General features: G+C 44.9%; 3 protein-coding genes across 5 annotated transcripts; 1 reads left to right on the forward strand and 2 right to left on the reverse strand.

Annotated features, from left to right (window-relative positions):
- Positions 1–1,331: 1,331 nt before the first annotated feature.
- Positions 1,332–7,655, reverse strand: LOC109893500 (CCN family member 1). The gene is made up of 5 exons (XM_031834530.1): positions 7,432–7,655; positions 6,164–6,377; positions 5,111–5,515; positions 4,575–4,753; positions 1,332–3,493 (listed from the first exon to the last, which is right to left on the reverse strand). Exons 1-5 carry the CDS (start codon positions 7,480–7,482, stop codon positions 3,188–3,190), a joined length of 1,155 nt encoding a protein of 384 aa, XP_031690390.1. The 5' UTR covers positions 7,483–7,655; the 3' UTR covers positions 1,332–3,187.
- A 4,909-nt stretch (positions 7,656–12,564) lies between these two features.
- LOC116375907 (uncharacterized) lies at positions 12,565–18,520 on the reverse strand. Of its 2 annotated transcripts, XM_031834532.1 has the most exons (3): positions 18,214–18,520; positions 15,914–16,014; positions 12,565–15,280 (listed from the first exon to the last, which is right to left on the reverse strand). In XM_031834532.1, the coding sequence occupies exon 3, from the start codon at positions 15,148–15,150 to the stop codon at positions 14,089–14,091; it is 1,062 nt and encodes a 353-aa protein (XP_031690392.1). In that variant the 5' UTR covers positions 15,151–15,280; positions 15,914–16,014; positions 18,214–18,520; the 3' UTR covers positions 12,565–14,088. The 2 variants fall into 2 exon arrangements, with proteins under 2 accessions (XP_031690392.1, XP_031690391.1); XM_031834531.1 differs by lacking the exon at positions 18,214–18,520 and having other exon boundaries at positions 15,914–16,854.
- Positions 16,709–24,783, forward strand: LOC109893501 (thioredoxin, mitochondrial). Of its 2 annotated transcripts, none has more exons than XM_020486741.2 (4): positions 16,709–16,972; positions 17,563–17,825; positions 23,470–23,593; positions 23,842–24,779. In XM_020486741.2, the coding sequence occupies exons 2-4, from the start codon at positions 17,563–17,565 to the stop codon at positions 23,956–23,958; spliced, it is 504 nt and encodes a 167-aa protein (XP_020342330.1). In that variant the 5' UTR covers positions 16,709–16,972; the 3' UTR covers positions 23,959–24,779. The 2 variants fall into 2 exon arrangements, with proteins under 2 accessions (XP_020342330.1, XP_020342329.1); XM_020486740.2 differs by lacking the exon at positions 16,709–16,972 and adding an exon at positions 17,002–17,136 and having other exon boundaries at positions 23,842–24,783.
- Positions 24,784–26,543: the final 1,760 nt, after the last annotated feature.

Consider the following 26,543-nt stretch of genomic DNA (forward strand, 5'->3'; position numbering starts at 1 on the left):
ATCAGGAACGTCTATGAAGGGCTTCTTGGAAGTTACTTTTACTGTGAGTCTCAAGCATGTGGTGGTTGTACACTGGCTCACTGTCGAAGAACGGGAAATCTAGGCACAACTTCATTCTTTGTAAAGGCTCGTAAAAGGAGGGGCATCGCGGCTGATTTGGAAGAACCAGTGATCATGGCTCTTAATGGGAGCGGGGCATCGGCGACATCCTTCCATTGGGTAATCGCATATCTGCCTAATAGAACAATTTATTTATACAGGAATCAAAAGGTTGTACGCATCTATCATAAAACCTATTAATGCTAATTGGCCACATCCCTGTATAGTAGTACGACCATATTTCCCCAGCTAGTTTTAATGACACAGGGTTGTGACTAAAGGGAGTATAGCCATTGATCATGCCACGATTTCATTACATAAATCATTGGACGACTGTCTTTAGAGCCCTGACTGTCTGAACAGTAACACGCATTGCTTGTTACAAGCCACATTATTTTCCAAAACAAAGGTTGAATATATATATACCTTTTTAATGCGGTCTGGTGGGAACGCTGACCCTATCTCCATGTTAATATTTGTTTACGGGTGAGTAACTGCGGATTATCTAGCGTTTTCCCGACCATGTGGAACAGTAGCTTTGACAGAGGCACCCATACATAGCTGTGTAGATTTGTGAAACTCGTCTTAATCGAATTACTTTCTCGATGGTGAAAGATGAGGGCCATGTTTCGCAAACTGTATCGCAAGCAATCCAACGTTTCTAAACGGTAAAATGCCACTTCGGGATTGTAGTTCATGTGACCCAGTCCTGGGCGACGCTGAGAACTATAGGGAGAAGGCAGAATGCCGACAGCTAGGAGTGCAGGCGTGACATTTGTAGCGGTTTAGAAAAGCATTTTAGCTAACCCATTTCACAACCTGCCACGAAAGTAACTTCCGGTTTTATCTGTACTTTAGTCAGAACTTTGAATGGGTGCACTTGTTTTGTTAGGTAATACATCAACATCCAGGGTGTTCGTGAAACTCTTTTTCTTCTTCCAAATGCAGCATGAACTCAGCCAGTAAATCAAAGTTAGGACAAAACCAGTTATTTGCCTCGACAAGTTTTCAATCTCTTGTTCAATAAAGCATAGAGATTAAGTGACTGTGTGCTGTGCCCACATCACAGAACCCAGACTTGCTCAGTGCTAGCTGTACATGGACTGGTTATATGTTAACTCAAATGGATTGGCATGCGTGTGGCAAACTCAAACAAGGATGCATCTATGGCTGCTCTATAGTGTCCAGTTATAAAACCAAAGACTTCTAAAATCACAATCTACATAGGTAAGAGTGGTTAGACACTGCCATCAATCAGATAACGTCCATTTTTATTTTACAAAGTCAATCACCTAACAGGCTGTGTGCGGCAACTATGAAAGCCTGTTCCAACCTAGAAGTTGTACAAAAAGTTGAATCATAGAAAAATACAAATCAACACTTATACAAGGCAGGTTAAAAATCTCATGGACTACAATGTAATATGGGCTTCAATACTTGAATCCTCTAATACTTTTCATAGTCAGAGGGAAAAGCATGCGAATTACATCTTTAATCTGAGTGGTATATCTCAGACTAAAGTCATGAACAAGGTGCATTAATTATCAACCCATCCTAATAGGGGAGAATTTGGCAATTCTAAGGAGGTCCATGTCTCACCGATACAGAATCTTAACCTCCAACTTCAGACAACTGTTATACTAATCTCTTCGAGGTGCTATAACAGACTGACGCATGTCCATGCAAAGGCGGAAATTTCTAGCCGCTGTAGTGCTGATCCCTTTGTAGTGTCCTCATGTCTGCTTCAGTCTAATGAGCATGATGTTATCGTCGACATGTCAACCTTCAATGGCAGAGAGCAGATTTATACGCCACAAACATAAAGCAACATGAGTAAGAGTTTTGTGGAGTATTGTGGATCAGTTGCTAGATTACAGGCCAGATTGAGTCTGAAACGGTCCCGCCCGCTAGTTACAAATTATATGTTTACTTCATATGCAGGCATTTTTATTTTTATAACAAACCAGAGGGTGGCTGAGGTTCTTTCTACCCCTCAGTCAGGATTGTAATTTGCTTCAAATCAGCAACACGACTTCTCAATGCCAGAATCCGAGGCTTGTTCCGCTGGCGCTATGTTAAATGTCTCACTGTTTCAGGGCTGAGTAAGAAATGGAGACTGGTCCAACTGTGTAATGACTTATCACAGACAAAGCCTCAGCCAACAGGTTCTGCACCAGTCTGTCTCTAACCATAACATCTCTCCTTGGGGAGTTGTCTTCGTCCACTATTGCTCAGGTAATGTGGCTGTTTGATTAGTGAACACTGGTGAGACCAGGGGTCAAGTCCCAGACTTCCTGGAACTCCCCTCTCTCTGCTGACAGATCTCAGCTGTTTTATCATCTCTCTCAGGGTCCTCCGGTCATGCCGCTCCAAACATAGCAGCATCTCTTCTCTCATTGGCAACCACTGTCATCTGTCACAACAATAAATATTACAAATACAAATGTCCCTTCCAGAGCATTCTGTGGAGGCTCCATCTTCTATCCCACAAAAACTTTGTATTTTAGTGTCTAAATAGCAGATATTGGAAATCTACTGGATAAGTAATTCAGTTTTCTTGCTTGTCTGATTCTCCTTCCACTCAAACCAGACCTGCTTGCCATTGACAGGCCTACTCTATGCTGGCAGTCACCATGAAATGTAACACCTTACCATCCCAAGTCCACAAGTCTACTGGGTGTGTGCAGCAGCTGTGTTCGAGTCTGCATTGGGTGTGTCCCACCTTTCTCCATCGTCCCCACAGTGCGGGTTCAGTCCCAGAGTACAGGAGTGCATGGGGAGTGACAAAATGGTGGCCGGACAAATCCATGTTTGTCTAGTTACACACTTTGGTGATTCCGGTTGATGAACCACAATGGACCGGGTGTCTACTCTAAGGCCGGCACTAGTCACTCATCTCTGTCCAGAATGCAGATCAACCAATCAAATTCCTTCACCCAGGCCTCCCAAAACATGCTCCAGGAGGGTGGTGGGGGATCTTTGCATCTGGCTAGTGTCTACTCAAAGATACTCTTAGGACTACTTCTCTATCAGGGGCTTGGCTTGGGGGTAAAGTGATGGGGAGCGAGTGAGGGATTTGAAGGGGACGCTAGTCAGTGAACTTGTGTGTGTCTCCGTAGAGCCACTGCTGGGGTGGGAGGGCAGCCTCGTTCAGATGACTGCACTTATCACTGCACTTGCAGGACTGCACAAACATGACGGAGTGGTCGAAGCGCTCACCATCAGGGCAGGCAAAGGTCACGGAGGCGGTGCGTGTGTGTCTGGGCGAGCAGCAGCGGCCGTCCACACATACGCCGCAGTAGTTGGGCCGGTAGAGACGCGTGCTGCGGCAGCCAGCATAGGACAGACGCAGGGGCTCTGGGGCCTTGTGGGTACGGGAGCACTTCCTCCCTTTCTGTGGAGAAGAGAAAGAGCCTGGGTTAGTCACAATCCCAGTGTACAATCCCAGTGAACCACAACTGCAGTTATTATGCTGGCACAAGGAAAGTTCAAAACAACAAGACCAGGGCTAGAGGGGGGCATCCAACAGTTATGAGGTAGCATGGTGTCACATTAACGCCCCAACAACTCTCAAAACACAGAGAGAACATATTAAGACAGGTGCCTAACAACCAGACTCATCAGTGAATCACTGCTCTGGTGAGATGTAGTGGGGGAGAGCGTTTAAGGGTGTTGCATGAAACGAGAGAAAGCGAGGGAGTGGGAGAATAGAGAGTGCGTTGCATCATACACACAAGGGCCTATTATCACCTCACAGAGACCTGGGCAGAGTGAGAGAGGCTGGTAGCATGGTGGATGTGGCTACATGTTAGCTCCCACAGAACTCAAGGATATGAGTCTCTACATTCCACTGTCACAACTATTTAGTGCCTTGTACTGTTGGTCTATAGGTCTTATAATGATGCTTTTTCCATTCACAGTTCAGTTGAACTTGTTCCACAAGCAACAGTACTGTGAATAGAGTGGGCTCAGACCCACACTGGGGGAGCTTGCCAGAGGGAGGGGCACTTAATACAACGATATTAATATGGATGTGACCTTGTGGGCACACCCCTGTCCACACAGTCTCTTAAGGTTTAGACTGGGATATAGGCATTGACCTAAATACATGTACCTACAATGTATGAAGGCAGGGGGACTATTAAATGGTTGCCACACCAAAATGGTGACCGCTGCAATCCCTTCCTTAAAGGTGGGCTCTACTTCCTGAATTAGCCTCGGTTTCAATTCTCCTCATCAGGAAATGCGACTGAGAATGAGATTTGGGTCATGGAGGAGTGCTTTGATGTGGGTGTCTCGTGTGTGTAAGAATGTGGGAAGCCCCCCCCCCCCCCCCCCCCCGGGAGTAAATGTTTGACTAATATCGATGCCACATAGGCTGTTTACTACAAGATAAGTACAAGATAAGTTGTTTATTGCCTTCAGTTGCTCTTTATGGTTTCTAGACCCTTTACACGCACACACACACACTTTACCTTGACGGGGATGGACATGGAGCTGCAGGGCCGGATGTTGCACAGACGCGTCTCCTTCACTAGCTTACACTGGGCGTTGTCATTGGTGACACGAGAGGACACGGCCATCCCACAGCTGCGTGAGCATTGGGACCAGCTCGTGGTCTGGACCACACACTGCCCTCCAAACTGCCTCCATGCTGGACAGAAGGAGAGAGTGGGGGAGAGAGGACCAGAGGGAGAGGCAGAAAGAGATGTAAGCACACTGGCCTCATTCACAGAACATGCAACACTGACGCATAGAGGGTGATTACAGAGAAGGAAAAGCTGGACGACAGAGGTATACGCTGTGAGAGAGTGGTGTGTGTGCCTCTGATGCACAAGTAGTGGAAAACATGGCGCACTCAACACGCACACAAACAGGGAGATGCAGGGGAAAGGCTCGGAGTGCACAGTGGGTCTGTTTGTGAGTCGGGGGCTAAAACACAAACATGGCGTTTTACTGCAGGGGGGAAACAGACGGCGCTATAAGACAACATCACGGTGCCCTCTCTTACCCGCCAGGTGCTTGTGCCCGCGCAGCTTGTCCCACTTCTTCTCTACCTCCACCAGCTCGTTTCCCATGGTATCCTTGGGTTTGTAGTGGTATGGTTTGTAGGGGTAGGCAGGGTAGGGCATGAAGGGGAAAGGCAGGTAGGCTGGAGGCAGTGGGTGCCGTTGTACTGGGGGTACAACGGATGAGCCCTTGTGGCAGTCGATACTGAGACAGCACTGCCCAGGCACCTTGACCAGGCGCGGGGCAGGGCAGGATGGCGAAGCCAGGGGCACGTGGCTGGGGCACAGGGGCACGCAGCCCACCGCCCCGTCAATGCACGTACACTGGTGCTTGCAGCCAGCCTGGAAATTCTCCCCGTTCTGGTAGATCCGTCCGTTGTATTCGCAGGGGCGACCCTCGAGCTTCGCTGTTAGGGGAGACAGATTAAAAAAAGAATAGACTTAATGTCTGTATGTAGAAGGCTCTGAGGTATCACTAGCCTATGGCCATGCCTTTGGTTGTATTGCTTAAAACACAAGGAGTTCAAGTTGAGTGAGGTAATGAACAAAGTGGAGGAGAGGGACAACAGAGACAAAAGGAATAGAGAGAGAATGGGCACATCAACAAGAAAGGTCCAGAACTAATTGTGTATGAGAAGTAGGAAGTGAAATGACAGAGGAGGCAGACACTATCCCTAGTTTATGAAGGAGCCTCTATTCTTAGTCCAGAGAGGAATTTTGACTTGTTTACAATGTCAGTCCCTCTGCGGGACTTCCATACAACACCCCCAAATACCCTCCTTTATATAGACCCCCCCTCCCCTCCCCCACGCACATAAAAATACCCATGTGTGTGTGCGCATGCAGCAAGACACAGAGCTAGATAAATACATTCTGCCCCCTGCTCTCTGCAGTGTGGCTCAGGAAGATGCTCTCTCTTCTAAACATGGCACCAGTTTCAAACCCCAGATCCATATCAAAGACAACCAACATTCACTTTTCATTGAATCCATACAATCCCAGGCTAAACCCAACCCTCATGAACCCTGACAACCCCATTTGTATTCTCTACATACCCCTGCAGATGCCATGAGTGTGGCCCACGTCATTGCCATAGTTACACTCCAGCCCCTTGTGGTGGTCACAGGGGTGTGAGTCGTGGCAGTTCTGGTTGAGCTGGGCAGCACACACCTTGCAGCAGCCACAACCGTCAGGTAGAGAGCTGACCCCCGGGAGACAGGAGGGGGGGCCAATCGGGCACTCACACATCACAGGGCAGCCAGCACTCACCTACAGGGGGCAGGTTGGAGGGAATGGTGCAATACAGAGGATTGAAAAAATGATTTCAATGAGGGCCGTTCATAGCCAAAACATTAATAGAATGAGAAACTGTTTGTTTCAAGTGGTCAGGCTACACAGAGCACAGAAGATCTTCAAAGTGTGGTTGGCTTAAATATTCACTAAATACCCAGCAGCACCAACCCCCTGGGACACTTTCTCACTCTCTGTCGCGGTCACCTTCCTCTTGGCAAGGATGAAAGAGAAATTCAATGCGACCACCTCCATGAGTCCCAACACCACAGCCCCCCATAACCCTGATAAAGGATGATAAAGGTTTTGGGTCTGCCTGTCTACAGCCTGTCTACAGGATAAGACTATCCAAGGTATCCCTCTGCTGCCATGCCATCCTGGGCCAGGGGGATTGAGTGGTGGGGCCTAAATTGTTTCCACACAGCGGGTTCCATCTATTTCCAGACCTGAATGTGTCACTTTTCATCTCGGTTTGGGAGCCCTAATTGGGTTCTTGTGTACCACTGGGGGTTTAAAGGTCCAATAGCAGTCGTGGTCCAATATTCCAATGATATTCAGGAACCCATGTAAAACATGAGCACTGGCGTCAGGTTAACATCATCTGTCATGTCATGCATTAGATTCAGATAACTACACTGTTTCTTTCTGTCTCTATCTTAGTGTATAGAAGACACTGTGGTCAACATCACTTTCATTACAGAGTACAGTACCCTACTTTTTTTCTGGAAACAGATTTTGGAGTGGGGTGTCCCCATCTGGCCATAAATGTTCACTGTAAAATGTAAAACGACAGCATTTACTCAACTGTAACATCAAATTCACAGTGCCTTCAAATTAACGCAATATTCAGAGACCCAAACGTATTTCTTATTACGCCGAAGACAGAGGACCAGTACGCTTGTCGGTGGTGCAGTCTGTTGACAACCCGCCACTGTGCTGACAGGAGACCGACCACAAACGTGAACTTCTATTTACAATGTTTACACAAGCTTGGCTGAGGCCAAAATAGTACAAAAACATTTCATACACTTACCAAGGCAATAGTCGTCATTTGTAATAGAACAGGCAATATTAACGTCCTCATGTTGTCAAATGACAATTGAATAAAAAAATTAAGAAAATACAACTACTGTCACAAGACGATAATTGTTGCTTTAGTCCACGAACAAAACCCCACAACGGGAACTGTCAAACAAGGCGCAGTAATTCCAAAATTAATGTTTAGTGGTCTTCATAGAATATCAACACCTGCACATTTCAATCGATTCCTTTTTGCAGCTCCGTTATATATTGCCCCCGTGCTTTTGTTGCAGCTCCGCCTACCACAGTCGGTCTAGCCAATTAAGAGGCGGGCATGAGGCCAGGGTATTCCAAACGGGGAGGAGGGGTTTGAGGCGTGGCCAACTATGAATGCGTTCATTCATAAAAAATCGGAATTACTACATTCCAAAGAGGACCTGGCGTTTGGTGTTTATTTATTTATGTTTGAATTAAAATAATATTATTGATCCTTTTAAGTTGTTTTTACACGCATACCTCTGTCCAGCTGCTGTTTTGTGAATGGCAAGATAAATATACTCAGATGGCTAGTGTGTGCTACATTAATACTGGAACAGCCATAGAAAACAGTTAGGAATTTGGTCCCCTTCTTTATAGAAATACTTGACGAGGAGAGCGAGACGGATAAAGTATACATATAGATGGGCGTGTAGACGTTTCAGTGGAATTAGCTCTGATATACCAAAATATTGCACAACTCTACAAAGGTGATGGTGAAAATGATAGCAATAACAACCCCTTTCAGTCCATCACTCTCTCCTCCTTCCATATCCTGTTTGTCGTCAACATCCATCTTACCTTCCTCATAGGTTCCCATGGTGCCCCGCCACGTGGCCTTCATTCGTCTCTCTCTCTTCCTCTCACAGACATCTATTGAAGGAGGGAGTGTGCTAAAGGTCCATTGGTGGTGAGTCCAGACCAAAGCAGAGCGGAACAGAGGTGAGAACAGTCGGGTTAATCCAGGGCTCGCTCCCATGGACACGGACACAGGAAGCTCTCGGTTTACCTGAGCTGGAACACACTTTGACCACATAGTGTGCCCTGTTACACACTGATACTGTGTTAAGAGGTAGACACACATACCACAATCCACTGACACACTGTTAAACTGTACAGCAATCATGCAAACATACAGTACCAGTCAAAAGTTTGGATAAAACAACTCATTCAAGGATTTTTCTTTATTTTTTACTATTTTCTACATTGTAGAATAATAGTGAAGACATGAAAATTATGAAATAAAACATGGAATCATGTAGTAACCAAAAAAAGTGTTCAATCAAAATATATTTTATATTTGAGATTCTTCGAGGAAGCCACCCTTTGCCTTGATTACAGCTTTGCACACTATTGGCATTCTCTCAACCCGCTTCATAAGGTAGTCACCTGGAATGCATTTAAATTAACAGGTGTGCCTTGTTAAAAGTTAATTTATGGAATTTATTTTCTTAATGCGTTTAAGCCAATCAGTTGTGTTGTGACAAGGCAGAGGTGGTAAACAGACCATGTCCATATTATGGCAAGAACAGCTCAAATAAGCAAACAAACAACAGTCTATCATTACTTTAAGACAGGAAGTTCAGTCAATCTGGAAAATGTCAAGAACTTCTAACGTTTTTCCAAATCCATTCACAAAAACCATCAAGCGCTATGATGAAACTGTCTCTCATGAGGACCGCCACAGGAAAGGAAGACCCAGAGTTGCGAGTTGTCTTTGCTGTAATGGATAAGTTCATTAGAGTTAACTGCACCTCAGATTGCAACCCAAATAAATGTTTCACAGAGTACAGTAACAGACACATCTCAGCATTAACTGTTCAGAGGAGACTGCATGAATCAGGCCTTCATGATCGAATTGCTGCAAAGAAGCTGCTACTAAAGCACACCAATTAGTAGAAGAGACTTGCTTAGGCCAAGAAACACAAGCAATGGACATTAGCCCGGTGGAAATCTGTCCTTTGGTCTGAGAAGTCCAAATTAGAGATTTTTTTGGTTCCAAACGCTGTGTGTTTGTGAGACGCAGGGTAGGTGAACGGATGATCTCTGCATGTGTGGTTCCCACCGTGAAGCATGGAGGACATGTGATGGTGTGGGAGTGCTTTGCTGGTGACAATGTCAGTGATTTATTTAGAATTCAAGGCACACTTAACCAGCATGGCTTCCACAACATTCTGCAGCAATACGCCAGCCCATCTGGTTTGCGCTTAGTGGTACTCTCATTTGTTTTTCAACAGGACAATGACCCAAAACACACCTCCAGGCTGTTTAAGGGCTATTTGACCAATAAGGAGAGTGATGGAGTGTTGCATCAGATGACCTGGCCTCCACAATCACCTGACCTCAACCTAATTGAGATGGTTTGGGAGCAGTTGTACCGCAGAGTGAAGCAAAAACAGCCAACAAGTGCTCAGCATATGTGGGAACTCTTTCAAGACTGCTGGAAAAGCATTCCTCATAAAGCTAGTTGAGAGAATGCCAAGAGTGTGCAAAGCTGTCACCAAGAAAAGGGGTGGCTACTTTGAAGAATATAAATATATTTTGATTTGATTAACACTTTTTTAGTTACTACATGAATCCATATGTGTTATTACATAGTTTATGTCTTCAAAAAATAAAGAAAAACCCTTCAATGAGTAGGTGTGTCCAAACTTTTAACTGGTACTGTACACTGACACGAACTGTAACGACAAATTGTGCCACATTACACACTGTTTTACTGAAGACACGCAGACTGTACACACATACACACACTCCTTTATCCTCTTCCCACTCAATCCATCTCTGTCTCTTCCTGACTGTGTAATGAGGTGATGTAATTGGTCACGGTAAGAAGATCCCCAACCAGCGAGAGAAAATGAAGGGCTAAGTAATAGATGGACACACTCACATCCATGTTGTTGTTTTCATATTTCCTCAAAGCTTAGGTTACCATGACTCATCAAAGGACGTGTCCTTTCCACTGTAGTCTGAACTGGTCCCACCCAAAACACACATACACTTTCCAATATATAACACCAACAGAAAACACACATGCACAGACACTCAAAATTCACACACACACACACACACTTCTCTCTCTCTCTCTCTCTCTCTCTCTCTAAGATGGATATCCACGCATAGACATTGCAAATATTCAATGACCTTTCTGCTGACCTTTGCATTCTATGTTGACAGCAAACGTCAACTGGTAATAGCTAAAGTGACACTGGTTTGTTTTCAGATCTTTGACTACTTCAGTGGAAATCCCTCCCTGTTTATGATCAAATGGAATTCACAGCGGTAAGCGGGAAGGTAAAGGAGGAGAGGGAAAAAGGTGGGCGTTGGCAGCTGAGGAAGAGATCAAACATTATACTTTCATAAACAAGTCTGTGGAAATCAGTGGAGGCTGCTGAGGGGAGGACGGCTTATAATAATGGCTGGAACGGAGCGAATGGAATGGAAAGGGAAAAGGGGGTACTTAGTCAGTTCTGCATTTAACCCAACCCCTCTGAATCAGAGAGGTGACGGCATCAAACCACGTGTTTAAAGTATTTGATACCATTCAACTCATCCTCCATAATTAAGGTGCCACAAACCTTCTGTGGTGGAAATAAAAAAAGAGAGGGAGAGACTGAGAACAGAGAGAGAGAGTAAAGAAGGGGGGATAGTTCTGTGAGATCACTGAAAAGAAAGACGAGGTCTGCCATTTCATGACTGGCAGTTCAGACCTAATTTCTCCATTACCAACTTTTATTCCAAAACAACATGGTTCCATGAGAAAGGTAAAAAAGAGATGGTCAGCTGGAGGGAAGGCATGGGGTGGGTAAGAGGGATAGACAGTGTGTTTATACCACAAGAGGTTGATGGTACCTTAATTAACCATGTTGTTGTCATGTTGTGCTGCTACCATGCTGTGTTGTCATGTGTCGCTGCCTTGCTATGTTGTTGTCTTAGGTCTCTCTTTATGTAGCGTTGTCTTTCTTGTTGTGATGTGTGTTTTGTCCTATATTTTTATTTTATATTTGTATTTTTAATCCCAGACCCCACCCCGTAGGAGTTATTTTGCCTTTTGGTAGGCCTTCATTGTAAATAAGAATTTGTTCTTAACTGACTTGCCTAGTTAAATAAAGGTTAAATAAATACAAAAATACAACAATCGGGGAGGACCGGCTTGTGGTAGTTGTTGGAGAGGAATTGGTGGAATGGTATCAAACACATAACCATATGCCATTCCATTTGCTCCATTCCAGCCATTAAAATGAGCTGCCCTCCCCTCAGTAGCCTCCACTGGTTTACACATGCGAGTCGAAGGGGGAGGATCAGAAGAGAAGGGGGACAGGTGTGGAGTGTTTGTTAAAGTCAGGAGGGAGCTCTTGCTTGCCACACCTGTTGAGGTGCATTCTGTTACACAAACACACACAGATATTTTTATGCACTAAAACTGTATGTATATGGCCTGTGATTGCTCAAATCACATCAGCACATTGGTGTGTGTCTCTATGCTGCCACATGGGAAGGGGCAGGGTGACTGGGAGTGAGAGAAAGAACACAGCCTGTTCCAAAATAAGTGAAGAGAGAGAGGTTATGGGAGAGGGAGGGAGAAAGGAGGAAAGAGAGAGAGAGGAATTTAAGTCCCAGAGTTATTTTTAAACCTAGAACAGGAACTCTTCTGTTGACTTCCACACTGGTAGAAGAGTAGAGCAGAACGGAGGAGACGGAGAGGGCAGAAACACACACACACACCTTCGTGCACCTACATGTGTACACGCCTCTACTGCTACACACTATCAGGTTTAGCTCCCTCCATGCATTTACATCCTTATGCAGGTACACTTTACTACACTACAGTATGTGTGCATGCACATATTCACACTCACTCTTAAACACATGCGCACATTAGTATTACACTCTACGTGTAAATATGCTTTCCTATGTATCAACAGTCTGTGTACACTTTCACTCTTCACACGAAACATAGACCAAGTAGTCATTCATTTCAATCAAACAAAGCTCTTTTCAAATAGCTATGCATTTGAAGTCAAACAATCTCCTAATTGATGCTAATTTAAGTGGAAATAAAGAGCAGACAGAGGTCTAAATTAGAGAGCTTGCGTCTGGACAGAGAGAGAAAGGCTCTTGAGTCTGTATGCAGCACAGATGACAGAGCAGAAACAGTGAAAATTAAGAGACTGAGAACAAGTGGACTTGGACTTTGGTTTCTGTTTCACTTTAATTTAAATAAGTACAAGGCCATTTACTGTACTTTCCCTGTTGGGAACAATTTAAGCTAACAATAGCCATTTTACTGTGCCATGTACTATATGTGTCACCAGGCCATTATGAGTAAGGACATTGGGGTTTTGTGAGGACGAGGCTTGGACAAAACCCAGATAGCACCCTATGAACAAAGAGCATACACTTTCTCATTCATTATTCCTTTGTTTGGGGTTGACATAAAATCTCAGCCTCATCAATGGTTGTACTGGGCCCACTGTCCTGTCTGTCCTGTGGAGTGAATGGGCAAGGAGGGAGAAGGAATGAGAGGAAACAAGCTCGACCAGTTAGCAGTCCAAAAAAGAGGTTGCTGCTACATGTGACACAGGGCCTTATAACATCTACGTCAATGGTTACCATTAGCCTAGCGCTCGGGTCAGCTTGGTGACAAACGAGGTCAGGAGTGGCACGCACTGTGGGCTCAAGGAATGTAATAAGGTCAAAGGGCATCAGAAACTGGGTCACCTGTGCCTGTTGATCAGTCGTAGTGAAGCTTACTGACTCTGCCCACCCCCCTGCCACCCAGCCTTGGTCACACCCTCTCTTTTGGCCAACTACCCCCCCTCCCCCCTACCACCTCACCTCTAAGATGTCACAGAAAGCATCCTTGTTCTCGACCTCGCCCCCTGTCTGCTGGGACCCCTTAAAAATCCCAGATATCCCTGCAATTTCCGGTGCAATGTTTGTTTGGCACCTAATGGGAGGGGTGGGTGGAAAAAAAGAGCCTGACTCACAAACATTTTGGGCTGCGTTTGAGGGTAAACACATAAACGGCAGGCTGTGCGAGGCGGGCAGTGAGGAGGACTGAGACGCCGGTGTTCTGGCCCTGACATGCAGCTCCCACCACAGGCTGCACACAGAGCACAGCACTGTTCAGGCCCTAACCGACACCTCAAAAACAACATGGGCCTCCTCTCTGATCAGAGGAGGGGGCTCTCTGCGGGGGATATCTGGACACGGTCTATAGACAGACAAGGCAGGGCACACCATTACTGAAACGCTGAGGTTGGTTCACTTGTTGATTTTAATCCTGAGAAACAACAATGCCCTGGATCTTTCAAACTATACATGCTAAATTTCATGCAATTGAAATGTGACAGGGCAGCATATCCATAGAAACTATTTACACGTAGAGAAACTACTATGTGATTATTTGTAAAGGATGTACAGTATAAATGGCAAGAGCAACATACATTATACCTGGATAAGACTTGTTAATGATGTGTAGGCGTAATGCGCTATATGCAAATACATTATATAACCTTACATAAGCTAAGTGTCAGTCAGATTATGCCGAAGTTACAAGACAGAAAACCGCATACAGCGTAAACACAAATGGGCCTCTTGAGTTGAGACCCCTTTCCTTTGCTGGACAATATCACTTCCTCCTGAAGGGCAAAGGGTGGAGGAGGGGTACAGGCAAGGGGTGGAAGGGGGCGTGTGGGGAGGTGCATGGCGAGGGTGGTGGGGAGTTTTTGGGAAGCAGCAGGGGTACATGGAGTAGGGAGCCAGACTGACAGATAGGCGGGAGGAAGTGGGGGCGTCTGTCTCTCCTGTGGTTGGCTGCTGGATGTGAATACCCCTCTCTGTGTCTAGCCATCCTCTCTCTGAACCCACTTGGCTGCTGTTTACTACTGTTTGGGGAAATGGCCTCCTTCTCTCTATCTCCAATCTCCAGACTTTGTAACCACTGGCACAGTCCACCATCTCCCTCTGTCTCTGGGGTGAAGGACGAGACATATCTGTCATTGGCTTGGTCCTCTCCTTTCCAGTCCAGCCTCCTCCTCTTCTGCTTCTCTTTCACTCCTCCCTCTCCAGTCCCAAGATCATCTCTCATTTTAAGAGGAGACACTGCTCTGCCCCATCTTGCCCTGCCTTTGATATGGGTCCTTAGGGGTGGGGAAAGCTGAAAAAAAGGCTGTCCGCCCTGCTGTCTGCTTTTAGCACTGACTATGAATGAGAGTGTATCTGTGAGAGGTCCTGTTGGTGGTTCTAATACAGTGAGCCCATGTGCACTCATGAGTCTCTTGGGCTGTGTTTGTGTCTCTGAGTCTGTGTTTATGTGAACGTCCTTCTCTGACACTACGTCATTGGGAGTCAGTTGATGTGGGAGTGTGTTGATGTGGGTGCCTGACAGTAAATCTTGGAGGGTGTGTGTTCCTGAAACCTTGCCGGCGTGTGTATTTGCAGGCAGCACCGCTCTGGATCTTCGGAATATGGAGCGGAGACGTCGGTGGGGTGGTAGGCTGGCCGACAGCCCCGATGGTCCGATGCTCCGGAACAAAGGTGGGGGGCGGAGGGTGATAGAGGGTCTCATCTCTTCACCCGTCCTCTGGAGCATTACATCTTCTCCTCTCTCCTCCTCCTCTTTGAGGTGCCTCCAGAAGTCATCAGATCTGTCCCCACGTTCAGACTGCCAGTGTCGGGACGGCTGGGACATTCTACCTTGTTACAGGTGGCGGTAGATGAAAGACTGTGTTTAATGGTATTGGATGGGGTAAAACATGTCACTTGGTAAGATGACCACCTCTGGTTGATATGGTCTGTGAAGACCTCTTGTTAGACTTTTCCTAAATGTAGACAGTGAATACAAATGTACAGAATTAACACAGAGCACAGGAGGTTGGTGGCACCTTAATTGAGGAGGACGGGCTCATGGTAATGTTTGGAGGGGAATTAGTGGAATGGTTTGAAATACATCAAACACATGGTTTCCACTTGCTCCGTTCCAGCCATTATTATGAGTCGTCCTCCCCTCAGCAGCCTCCACTGACACAGAGTTATTCAGAGTTAAGTCATCAAAGCTATGGTACTGCACGACAACCAGAGAAAACAGTCACTGTCCATGAAATCACAGAGACATAATATAGCAGTGGTGAAACAGAGGAGGCTGGTGGGAGGGGCTATAGGAGGACAGGCTCGTTGTAATGGCTGGAATGGAATAAATGGGACGGTATCAAACATATGGAAACCACAGGTTTGACTCCGTTCTATTAACTCCATTCCAGCCATTACAATGAGCCTGTCCTCCGATAGCTCCTCCCACCAGCCTCCACTGCTGTGAAAAGACAGAATAATAAACACAGAGAGGAAAGGACAGTCAAAGAGAAAACATTGAGTGCAGTGCAATGATTATGTGTACAATAGCTAAGTCATGGTAAGAAGTATTACAGGTCTACAAAGAATAAGTGAAAGCCACTCACAGGGTCAGGTGTATTCTCTCTGCCTTCTCAGTTCTCAACTTCAGGAATGAGCTGGCTTTGATTGAATATCCATTCATTGTTAATGCAGCAGTCTGGTCCTCCTGTCCACATCATCATCATCATCAGCAGCAGCAGCAGCAGCAGCAATGCCTTGCCCCCATTTCTGAATCCATTGTCTGCTGTCTACTCTCTCCACTCTCCTTATCTAGTCTCAGTCTCCTCTACACCTCACACACCCACATCTCTCTACCTTTCATCCGGTGACCATCTGACATGAAAGGTGGTCGAGATAGCCTCACTTCTCACTTTCATTTTAGTCTCCCCATCAATTATGAATGAATGGCACTCTGAAGAGAAAGGGCCAGCATGCTACCCATATTGATAATTTTGCTTAGGTGAATTTATAGACGCCTGAGCTCTTTGTAGACAGATAGCCTATAGCGGTTTAGAGCGTTGGGGCAGTAACCGAAAGGTCGCTGGTTTGAATCCCCGAGTCGGCAAGGTGAAAAAAAATCTACCGTTTTGTCCTTGAGCAAGGCAGTTAACCCCCAACAACTGCTCCCAGGGCACTGATGACGTAGACGTCGACTAAGGCAGCCGCCAGTACCTCTGTGATTCAGAGGCGTTAAATGCGGAATGCATTCCGTTGTGCAACTGACTAGGTCTGCCCATTCTCTTTCCGTCTGTTAAACCTTCAAGATAGAAAGCAGCTCCTTACGGTCATTTTGTATGGGTATCCGCAATATTTTGCGGTGTATGATTAATTGACAAAGGTAGACAATAATATCTCCTTCTGTGTCAGATTCCGTGTGGTGGAGTCTCCACGATTTGCAAATCCACCTCACCTCCTCTATCTCGAGAACTCCTATCTTGAGGTCTACCCATTGTTTTGCCAGAGAACCTTTCATAACCCTTCAAGTGCCACTGTAGTTCTGAATTGTAACTTGTGGCGGCGCTGCTCGCTCAAATTTAAACACGAGACCCACAAATAACCTATGCGTCCTCTTATCTGAACTGTAAACGGAAGTACTTCATACAGGACGACAGTGGTACAGAACGGTAAGTGTTTTGTGTTATTTGTCTGTGTCACCACAATTATATTCTGGGTGACATCTGCACGAAATAGCAGTAGTTTGGCTCCGGTTTGTGGATGTGGGCGTTTTATAATGAGAGGACACAGGCGCGTGGAAAGAGAGAAGGAAGACTGGCAAAGTCACACGGAGGTTATTCGAAGAAAAATTTAAGCCCATTTCGTAAATACTCACACAGTGGTTGCGAAACACGACGCCGTTCTATTGGATGGTCAAGCCACTAGAATTATAACTCACACTCTTTGTGGTGGTTTATTGCCGTATCAGCAGTTGTCCGTGAAGTTAGCTAACGTTAGCTAGCTAGGGAATCTGTTTGCGTAACATGAACAGCAGGGAACTATATTCATAGCCACTTAGCCAGCCATCTCTCACACACCTACATGTTACTGTATGGTGGTAAACAAGAATGTCTTGCATAGGTGTCCTTCCTCCCCCTGATGTCACTGTCCAACCATAGTAGCGCTGCCTGAGTAGTGGCCCTGTTTTGATTATGGTGCCATGAAATTACATTTATTTATCAGTCTTCTGTTCTCTTCCCCCATTTATGTCTCCTTTCAGATGGCTCACCGGCTGCTAGTCCGTAGAATTTGGACCCTCTCAGTAAAAGACCTTCGCTGTCTCCTGGCCTCCACCTCCTCCTTTTCTACCTCCCTGCGTTCCTCCACTACCCCTCTATCCTTCCTTTCCCCCAAACACACTCTGCCCTGCTCCCTGCCCCACACTTCCCGCAGAGAGGTCTCCTTCAATGTGCAGGACCATGAGGACTTCACAGAGAGAGTCATCAACAGTGCGCTGCCTGTGCTTATTGACTTCCATGCCCAGTGAGTAGCTAATAGATTAATTCATGAATATGTTTCATGGACCCCCAGAGGGGATATTAGGTTCCACTTACAGCATTTACAAACTACCCTCTAATCAGAAAGCAAAGCCCCTAAGAGACAATACATGGAGAAGCATCTATGTCTGCCTGTTGAAATTAGACTACTGAGATGACAGCAGGAAACAACTTTTATAGCAGGTATCAAATGATGGTTTACAACCATGCTTGTAAACCTGACCATAGCTTTTTCAACAATGCACCCAACACGTGAATCTATTTATCAATTATATTGATTTTGACATATGCTCAACAGCTTTCCTATTGTAAGACTAAAGCATAACAGTGAAAGTTGTGACCTAGTGCATATCATGTGTGATGATGACACCTACCTATACGGTGTGTCTGGCTGCATGACTTGACATCTGATGGTGTTTCCATTGGAGGTTGATCATTTGAGGTTACACAACAAGAGGCAATGCCAGGACAGTCACATTGGGTTCATGCTCTTCTACAACATGTCAAACTTTTCGCTCCTCCCATGGACTTGATGAAGGTCACTGTTTAGTAAGAAACTCCCCACACCTGGTTGTCTAGGTCTTAATTGAAACCAAAACCCAGCACGCACTAGGCCTTCCATGGAATGAGTTTGACACCCCTGCTCTAGAAAATTACACAGCCTGAATATATACATACACACACAGTGGCTTGCAAAAGTATTCATCCCTCTTGGCATTTTTCCTATTTTGTTGCCTTTACAACCTGGAATTGAAATAGATTTTGGGGGTTTGTATCATTTGATTTACACAACATGCCTACCACTTCGAAGATGCAAAATATGTTTTTGTGAAATAAGACAAAAAAACTGAACTTGAGCGTGCAAAGCTATTCACCCCCCCAAAAGTCAATACTTCGTAGAGCCACCTTTTACAGCAATTACAGCTGCAAGTCTCTTGGGGTATGTCTCTATAAGCTTGGCACATCTAGCCGCTGGGATTTTTGCTCATTCTTCAAGGCAAAACTGCTCCGGCTCCTTCAAGGTGGATGGGTGCTGCTGGTGTACAGCAATCTTTAAGTCATACCACAGATTCTCCATTGGATTGAGGTCTGGGCTTTAACTTGGCCATTCCAAGACATTTAAATGTTTTCCCTTAAACCACAAGTGTTGCTTTAGCATTATGCTTAGGGTCATTGTCCTGCTGGAAGGTGAACCTCCACCCGTCTCAAATCTCTGGAAGACAAACAGGTTTCCCTCAAGAATTTCCCTGTATTTAGCACCATCTATCATTCCTTCAATTCTGACCAGTTCCTCAGTCCCTGCAGACGGAACAACATACCCACAGGATGATGCTGCCACCACGCGTCACTGTGGGGATGATGTTCTCGGGGTGATGAGGTGTTGGGTTTGTGCCAGACATAGCGTTTTTCTTGATGGCCAAAAAGCTACATTTTGATCTCATCTAACCAGAGTACCTTCCATAGATGTTTGGGGAGTCTCCCACATGCTTTTTGGTGAACACAATGTGTTTGCTTATTTTCTTTTCTTAAGCAATGGCTTTTCTCTGGCCACTCTTCTGTAAAGCCCAGCTCTGTGGAGTGGATGGCTTAAAGTGGTCCTATGGACAGACTCCAATCTCTGCTGTGGAGCTTTGCAGCTCCTTCAGGGTTATCTTAGGCCTCTTTGTTGCCTCTTGTTAATGCCCTCCTTGCCTGGTCTCTGAGTTTTGATGGGCGGCCCTCTCTTGGCAGGTTTGTTGTGGTGCCATATTCTTTCCATTTTTTAATAATGGATTTAATTGTGCTCTGTGGGAAGTGTCTTTTTTTTTGTGCCCAACCCTGATCTGTACTTCTCAACAACTTTGTCCCTGACCTGTTTGGAGAGCTCCTTGGTCTTCATGGTGCCACTTGCTTGGTAGTGTTGCAGACTCTGGTGCCTTTCAGAACAGGTGTATATATACTGAAATCATGTGATAGATCATGTGACACTTAGATTGCACACAGGTGGACTTTATTTAACTAATTATATGACTTCTGAAGGTAATTGGTTGCACCAGATCTTATTTAGTGGCTTCATAGCAAAGGGGGTGAATACATACAGTTGAAGTCAGAAGTTTACATACACTTAGGTTGGAGTCATTCAAACTCGTTTTTCAACCACTCCACAAATTTTTTGTTAACAAACTATAGTTTTGGCAAGTCTGTTAGGACATCTACTTTGTGCATGACACAAGTAAGTTTTCCAACAATTGTTTACAGACAGATTATTTCACTTATAATTCACTGTATCACAATTCCAGTGGGTCAGAAGTTTACATATACTAAGTTGACTGTGCCTTTTAAACCGCTTGGAAAATTCCAGAAAATTATGTAATGGCTTTAGAAGCTTCTGATAAGCTAATTGACATCATTTGGGTCAATTGGAGGTGTACCTGTGGATGTATTTCAAGGCCTACCTTCAAATGCAGTGCCTCTTTGCTTGACATCTTTGGAAAATCAAAAGAAATCAGCCAAGACCTCGGAAAAACAATTCTAGACCTCCACAAGTCTGCTTCATCCTTGGGAGCAATTTCCAAATGCCTGAAGGTACCACGTTCATATGTACAAACAATAGTACGCAAGTATAAATACCATGGGACCACGCAGCCGTCATACCGCTCAGGAAGGAGACGCATTCTGTCTCCTAGAGATGAACGTACTTTGGTGTAAAAAATCCTAATCAATCCCAGAACAGCAAAGGACCTTGTGAAGATGCTGGAGGATACAGGTACAAAAGTATCTATATCCACAGTAAAACAAGTCCTATATCAACATAACCTGAAAAGCCTCTCAGCAAGGAAGAAGCCACTGCTCCAAAACCGTCATAAAAAAGCCAGACTACTGTTTGCAATTGAACATGGGGGTGAAGATCGTACTTTTTGGAGAAATGTCCTCAGGTCTGATGAAACAGAAACAGAACTGTGGCCATAATGACCATCATTCTGTTAGGAGGGAAAAGGGGGAGGCTTGCAAGCCGAAGAACACCATCCCAACCGTGAAGCACGGGGGTGGCAGCATCATGTTGTGGGGGTGCTTTGCTGCAGGAGGGACTTGTGCACTTTACAAAATACATGGCATCATGATGAGGGAAAATTATGTGGATATATTGAAGCAACATCTCAAGACATTAGTCAGGAAGTTAAAGCTTGGTCACAAATAGGTCTTCCAAATGGACAATGACCTCAAGCATACTTCCAAAGTTGTGGCAAAATGGCTTAAGGACAAAGTCAAGGTATTGGAGTGGCCATCACAAAGCCCTGACCTCAATCCTATAGAAAATTTGTGGGCAGAACTGAAAAAGTGTGTGCGAACGAGGAGGCCGACAAACCTGACTCAGGTACACCAGCTCTGTCAGGAGGAATGGGACAAAATTCACCCAAATTATTGTGGGAGGCTTGTGGAAGGCTACCCAAAACGTTTGACCCAAGTTAAACAATTTAAAGGCAATGCTAATTGGAATGTGATGAAATAAATAAAAGCTGAAATAAATAATTCTCTCCTATAATTTTGACATTTCACATTCTTAAAATAAAGTGGTGATCCTAACTGACCTTAAATGTATTTGGCTAAGGTGTATGTAAACTTCCGACTTCAACTGTATGCACGCACCACCTTTTTCAGTTTTTTTCTTTTTTAGAATTTTTTTTGAAACAAGTTATTTTTAAAATTAACTTCACAAATTTGGACTATTTTTTTATGTCCATTACATTAAATCCAAATATAAATATATTTAAATTACAGTTTTCAATGCAACAAAATATGGAAAATGCCAAGGGGGTGTATACTTTTGCAAGGCACTGTATATACAGTACACATGACCTTGATATGCATGGTGGTCAGTGTTGACCTGGTCTATGTTTTTGCCAACTTGTTGACATTGTCTTGCTATGCATTGTCTTGCTATTTAATGTTATTGTCAGGTTCTATTCTGTACTCACAGATATACACTGCTCAAAAAAATCAAGGGAACACTTAAACCACACAATGTAACTCTAAGTCAATCACACTTCTGTGCAATCAAACTGTCCACTTAGGAAGCAACACTGATTGACAATAAATGTCACATGCTGTTGTGCAAATGGAATAGACAACAGGTGGAAATTATAGGCAATTAGCAAGACACCCCTAAAAAAGGAGTGGTTCTACAGGTGGTGACCGCAGACAGCTTCTCAGTTACTATGCTTCCTGGCTGATGTTTTGGTCACTTTTGAATGCTGGCGGTGCTTTCACTCTAGTGGTAGCATGAGACGGAGTCTACAACCCACACAAGTGGCTCAGGTAGTGCAGCTCATCCAGGATGGCACATCAATGTGAGCTGTGGCAAGAAGGTTTGCTGTGTCTGTCAGCGTAGTGTCCAGAGCATGGAGGCGATATCAGGAAACAGGCCAGTGCATCGGGAGTTGTGGAGGAGGCCGTAGGAGGGCAACAACCCAGCAGCAGGACCGCTACCTCCGCCTTTGTGCAAGGAGGAGCAGGAGGAGCACTGCCAGAGCCCTGCAAAATGACCTCCAGCAGGCCACAAATGTGTCTGCTCAAACGGTCAGAAACAGACTCCATGAGGGTGGTATGAGGGCCCGACGTCCACAGGTGGGGGTTGTGCTTACAGCCCAACACCGTGCAGGACGTTTGGCATTTGCCAGAGAACACCAAGATTGGCAAATTCGCCACTGGCGCCCTGTGTTCTTCACAGATGAAGGCAGATTCACACTGAGCACATGTGACAGACGTGACAGAGTCTGGAGACGCCGTGGAGAACGTTCTGCTGCCTGCAACTTCCTCAAGCATGACTGGTTTGGCGGTGGGTCAGTCATGGTGTGGGTTGGCATTTCTTTGGGGGGCCGCACAGCCCTCCATGTGCTCGCCAGAGGTAGCCTGACTGCCATTAGGTACCGAGATGAGATCCTCAGACCCCTTGTGAGACCATATGCTGGTGCGGTTGGCCCTGGGTTCCTCCTAATGCAAGACAATGCTAGACCTCATGTGGCTGGAGTGTGTCAGCAGTTCCTGCAAGAGGAAGGCATTGATGCTATGGACTGGCCCGCCCGTTCCCCAGACTTGAATCCAATTGAGCACATCTGGGACATCCATGTCTCGCTCCATCCACCAACGCCACGTTGCACCACAGACTGCCCAGGAGTTGGCGGATGCTTTAGTCCAGTTCTGGGAGGAGATCCCTCAGGAGACCATCCGCCACCTCATCAGGAGCATGCCCAGGCGTTGTAGGGAGGTCATACAGGCACGTGGAGGCCACACACACTACTGAGCCTCATTTTGACTTGTTTTAAGGACATTACATCAAAGTTGGATCAGCCTGTAGTGTGGTTTTCCACTTTAATTTTGAGTGTGACTCCAAATCCAGACCTGCAAGGGTTGCTAAATTTGATTTCCATTGATCATTTTTGTGTGATTTTGTTGTCAGCACATTCAACTATGTAAAGAAAAAAGTATTTAATAAGAATATTTCATTCATTCAGATCTAGGATGTGTTATTTTAGTGTTCCCTTTATTTTTTTGAGCAGTGTATATATTTTGTCGACTTTTGATTGAAATTTCAAGAATACCTACAGTATTATTAGTTCTATCCAGACATCCCATGTTTGTTCTTTTTAAAGGTGGTGTGGTCCCTGCAAGATACTGGGGCCAAGATTAGAGAAAGCTGTCGCCAAACAGAAAGGCAAAGTTGCCATGGCAAAGGTCGACATAGACGATCACACAGACTTGGCCATTGAATATGGGGTAAGTGGAAGCTGTTGACATTATTGATTGATATTGCAAATGTTAGTTAGAAAATGTGACCTTCTTTCCTCCCTTCCTTGAAGTAACTCCTGATCTAAAATGGTGGGAAAAAAGGGACTCCACTACATAGTTTACAGCAACCCAGTCATATCAGATCAGGGATTACTAGAAGGAAGGATGAATTTTGTTCTGGAACAGTGCCTTTGACTGATGTCATTGTGGTTACTGACCTCTACTTCTCTCTACAGGTATCGGCGGTCCCCACGGTAATCGCCATGCGAGGAGGCGACGTCATCGACCAGTTTGTGGGAATCAAAGATGATGAGGCGCTGGACTCGTTTGTCAGCAAGCTCGTTGGACAATGAACATGTCAATCACATCCCTGTGATCCAACCCCTTATGACCCCATTGTTGTCTGAGCCTGGCCTGGTCCTCCAGCGCTACATGACCATGTTGAACCTGTTAAAACAACTAACAACCCACCCACCACCTGACCACAACCCTACCTGACCACAAGCCCCACCTGACAAACAGGCAAATGCTCACACCCATCCCTAAACTCTCTGCTTTGTATTATTCTATCTGTCTATTGTCTAGTGATGGGTGTGTGCTTGTGTGGACTTCAATTCCCCTCTTTATACTCATATTGCTTCCATCTTGCAGCGGTTTCCTCCCTCCATCAACCTGTAATGTAATGGCCCCAACCTGTAATGTAATGGCCCCACCCTGTGGAAACTGGTAGAGCAGCCTGAGCCAGTGTGTACCAGTTTACTACAATAGATTGTTTAGGGTGGGCGACTACACTGCTGTACTTTACTGCATTGTACCGGGACAAGTCGTTTAGTATTAAGTGGGGAGGGACGTTAACAGGAAAGGTGATATTGGTGAATGAGCTGTGATGTCTCTCTTTGCAGTTCCTGCTTTAGTCCACTCGAGGGCGGCCTTCCCCTAGCATTGTAGGCTGCAAGGTCATTTTACACCATTATGCCTAATGTGAGAGTGGAATGTGTCTATGGATGTATCTATGAGTTTCTCAGTCTGTATCGGTCTGTCTCTTGGTTTTGACTGAGAAATTTGAGAAGTGGGAAACACAAATATGGTTATATGGGTTTGATTTAGATTTTATTTCAATAAACTATGTAATATGACCAAGAGAATAAATAAAGGATATTAAAGGTTTTCTATATTTGGAGTGTGAATTGGTTTGTGGTCTGCTATTACATGCGGTAAAGGACTAAGAATCATGAGGAAGTGTTTTCATAGTAATATTGGAGGACTTTAGACCTATATATGACTTCTTTAGCTGTAAAATAATATTCTTTATAACTTCATTAAATTTTTTGGGGTATGCCAACTATGAAGTTTACATCTAATCATTTGTGGTAATATTTCAGCCATGTGATTCCTTTGTTAACTATGTGGGCAGTCTAGTTAGGGGACTGGTAATGGAATGTTGACTAAGGATGATGGTGTGATGTTTGTTTGCCTGGGAGGCAGGGATGTTTTCTGTTACACAGATTAATTTACATATTTCTTTCTAGTAGAATGGGTGTGATGTTCTCACCATTACTGACAAACTTCTGTATGGACCTAATGAGCTGGAATAGTCTTCTGTCTATAGCTACCTTGCCACATTCTTTTCCTTCTCATTTATTTTTTATTTTTTTAACTAGGCAAGTCAGAACAAATTCTTATTTACAATGACGGCCTATTTATCCCTCAATCAGTTTCTCCTCTTTTCCATATCATGTCTCTCCACCCTCCTGTATTTTCAGATTTATCCTTTAATTCAGTTTCTATTTAATCAGTCTATTGCTCTCTCTTTGATTCTCTCTCTATCTTTACTTGTTTCACCCCCCCTCTCATCAGTGTAACGGTGTGGAAGCCGCCTGAAGCACCCCCCCCCCCCATGACCACAGCTTCACACCTGTCCTCTCCCCTACACCCTAACTCACCAAGCTGTCTAGGTAGGCACCTGGGCTCTGACTCCCCATCTCCAGTTATCATTCCGTCTCACATGACGACACACCGGGTCATTCCCACACTGCGTGCCTCACGATCATAGCGTGTTATTACAGAATCACCGCTGACATCGTCATGGCACAGGCTTCCAAGCTACTTATTTGCTACCCTTCAACAGAGTACATTTTACAGGTTCCGTCTGTAGTTTTAATAACCTTGGATTAGATCATTGTTACACAAATACTGGCCCCCAAGAAATTTACTGAGTGTTGAGCTGTTCAGTTCCCGGATATAAACATCCAGGGATTTTCTAAGAGGAATTCCATAAGTATTACATAAGCAGGTGTGAGTAAGCAGGTACGGTTGGAGTAGCTTATGGTCTCGATCTATAATCCAGACTGCTGTTGTACTCAATGAAAGACATTTCTGTTTGGACTCAGCAGTACCTTAGATCATTAACAATGTTGAACCAGTCCTCCCTCTCCCTTCATGTTCTCTCTTTTCCCCCTCCCTTTCTATCTATGTGTTCAGTGTCTGGACCACTGTGCTGATGATAGGTATAGACTTATACAGGCGTACTTGTGATTCCTCTTCTTTAAAGAACCAGTGCAGTCAACATTATTTCCTGATAGTGGCTGGTTGAAAATACAATCTACACAGGTCCTTCTTCTAATTAGCAGGTTTGCAATAGGTGCGAGTTTCTGACATGGTTATGCAGTAAATTAGTTAATAGACTAATAACAAAGAGTTCTAAAGAGAGTTCTAATGAACATCTATTACAGTAAGGTACTTAATTGTTACCCTGAAATTATTTGCTATTGATATAAAACGGCTGCATTGGGCCTTTAACTACTCTTTGTCTGACTTGTGCTGCGTTTGTAACCAAGTGGGAAGTGAGAATTTACCACACATGTCTGGGAAAAAGCCCCTTCAACTGGTAATCACTAGTGGGAAACTTGTCTATTATCCTGAGCTCCCACATGCTGAC

This window comes from Oncorhynchus kisutch, linkage group LG10, assembly GCF_002021735.2.
Source record: "Oncorhynchus kisutch isolate 150728-3 linkage group LG10, Okis_V2, whole genome shotgun sequence".
NCBI classification, from domain to species: Eukaryota; Metazoa; Chordata; class Actinopteri; order Salmoniformes; family Salmonidae; genus Oncorhynchus; species Oncorhynchus kisutch.

What these genes read in the sequence shown, in the direction of transcription:
- LOC116375907 (XM_031834532.1), bottom strand. Translation starts at nt 15,150, where the DNA reads ATGTCCCAGCCGTCCCGACACTGGCAGTCTGAACGTGGGGACAGATCT.
- LOC109893501 (XM_020486740.2), top strand. Translation starts at nt 17,080, where the DNA reads ATGAGAGGACACAGGCGCGTGGAAAGAGAGAAGGAAGACTGGCAAAGT. An exon ending in ACTGGCAAAGTCACACGGAG is followed by an intron (nt 17,137 to 17,562) that starts GTTATTCGAAGA and finishes GTCTCCTTTCAG; the next exon opens with ATGGCTCACCGGCTGCTAGT. An exon ending in CTTATTGACTTCCATGCCCA is followed by an intron (nt 17,826 to 23,469) that starts GTGAGTAGCTAA and finishes TTCTTTTTAAAG; the next exon opens with GTGGTGTGGTCCCTGCAAGA.
- LOC109893500 (XM_031834530.1), bottom strand. Translation starts at nt 7,482, where the DNA reads ATGAGGACGTTAATATTGCCTGTTCTATTACAAATGACGACTATTGCC. An exon ending in CACTCATGGCATCTGCAGGG is followed by an intron (nt 5,516 to 6,163) that starts GTATGTAGAGAA and finishes CTCCCCTAACAG; the next exon opens with CGAAGCTCGAGGGTCGCCCC. An exon ending in CGGGCACAAGCACCTGGCGG is followed by an intron (nt 4,754 to 5,110) that starts GTAAGAGAGGGC and finishes CCTTCTGTCCAG; the next exon opens with CATGGAGGCAGTTTGGAGGG.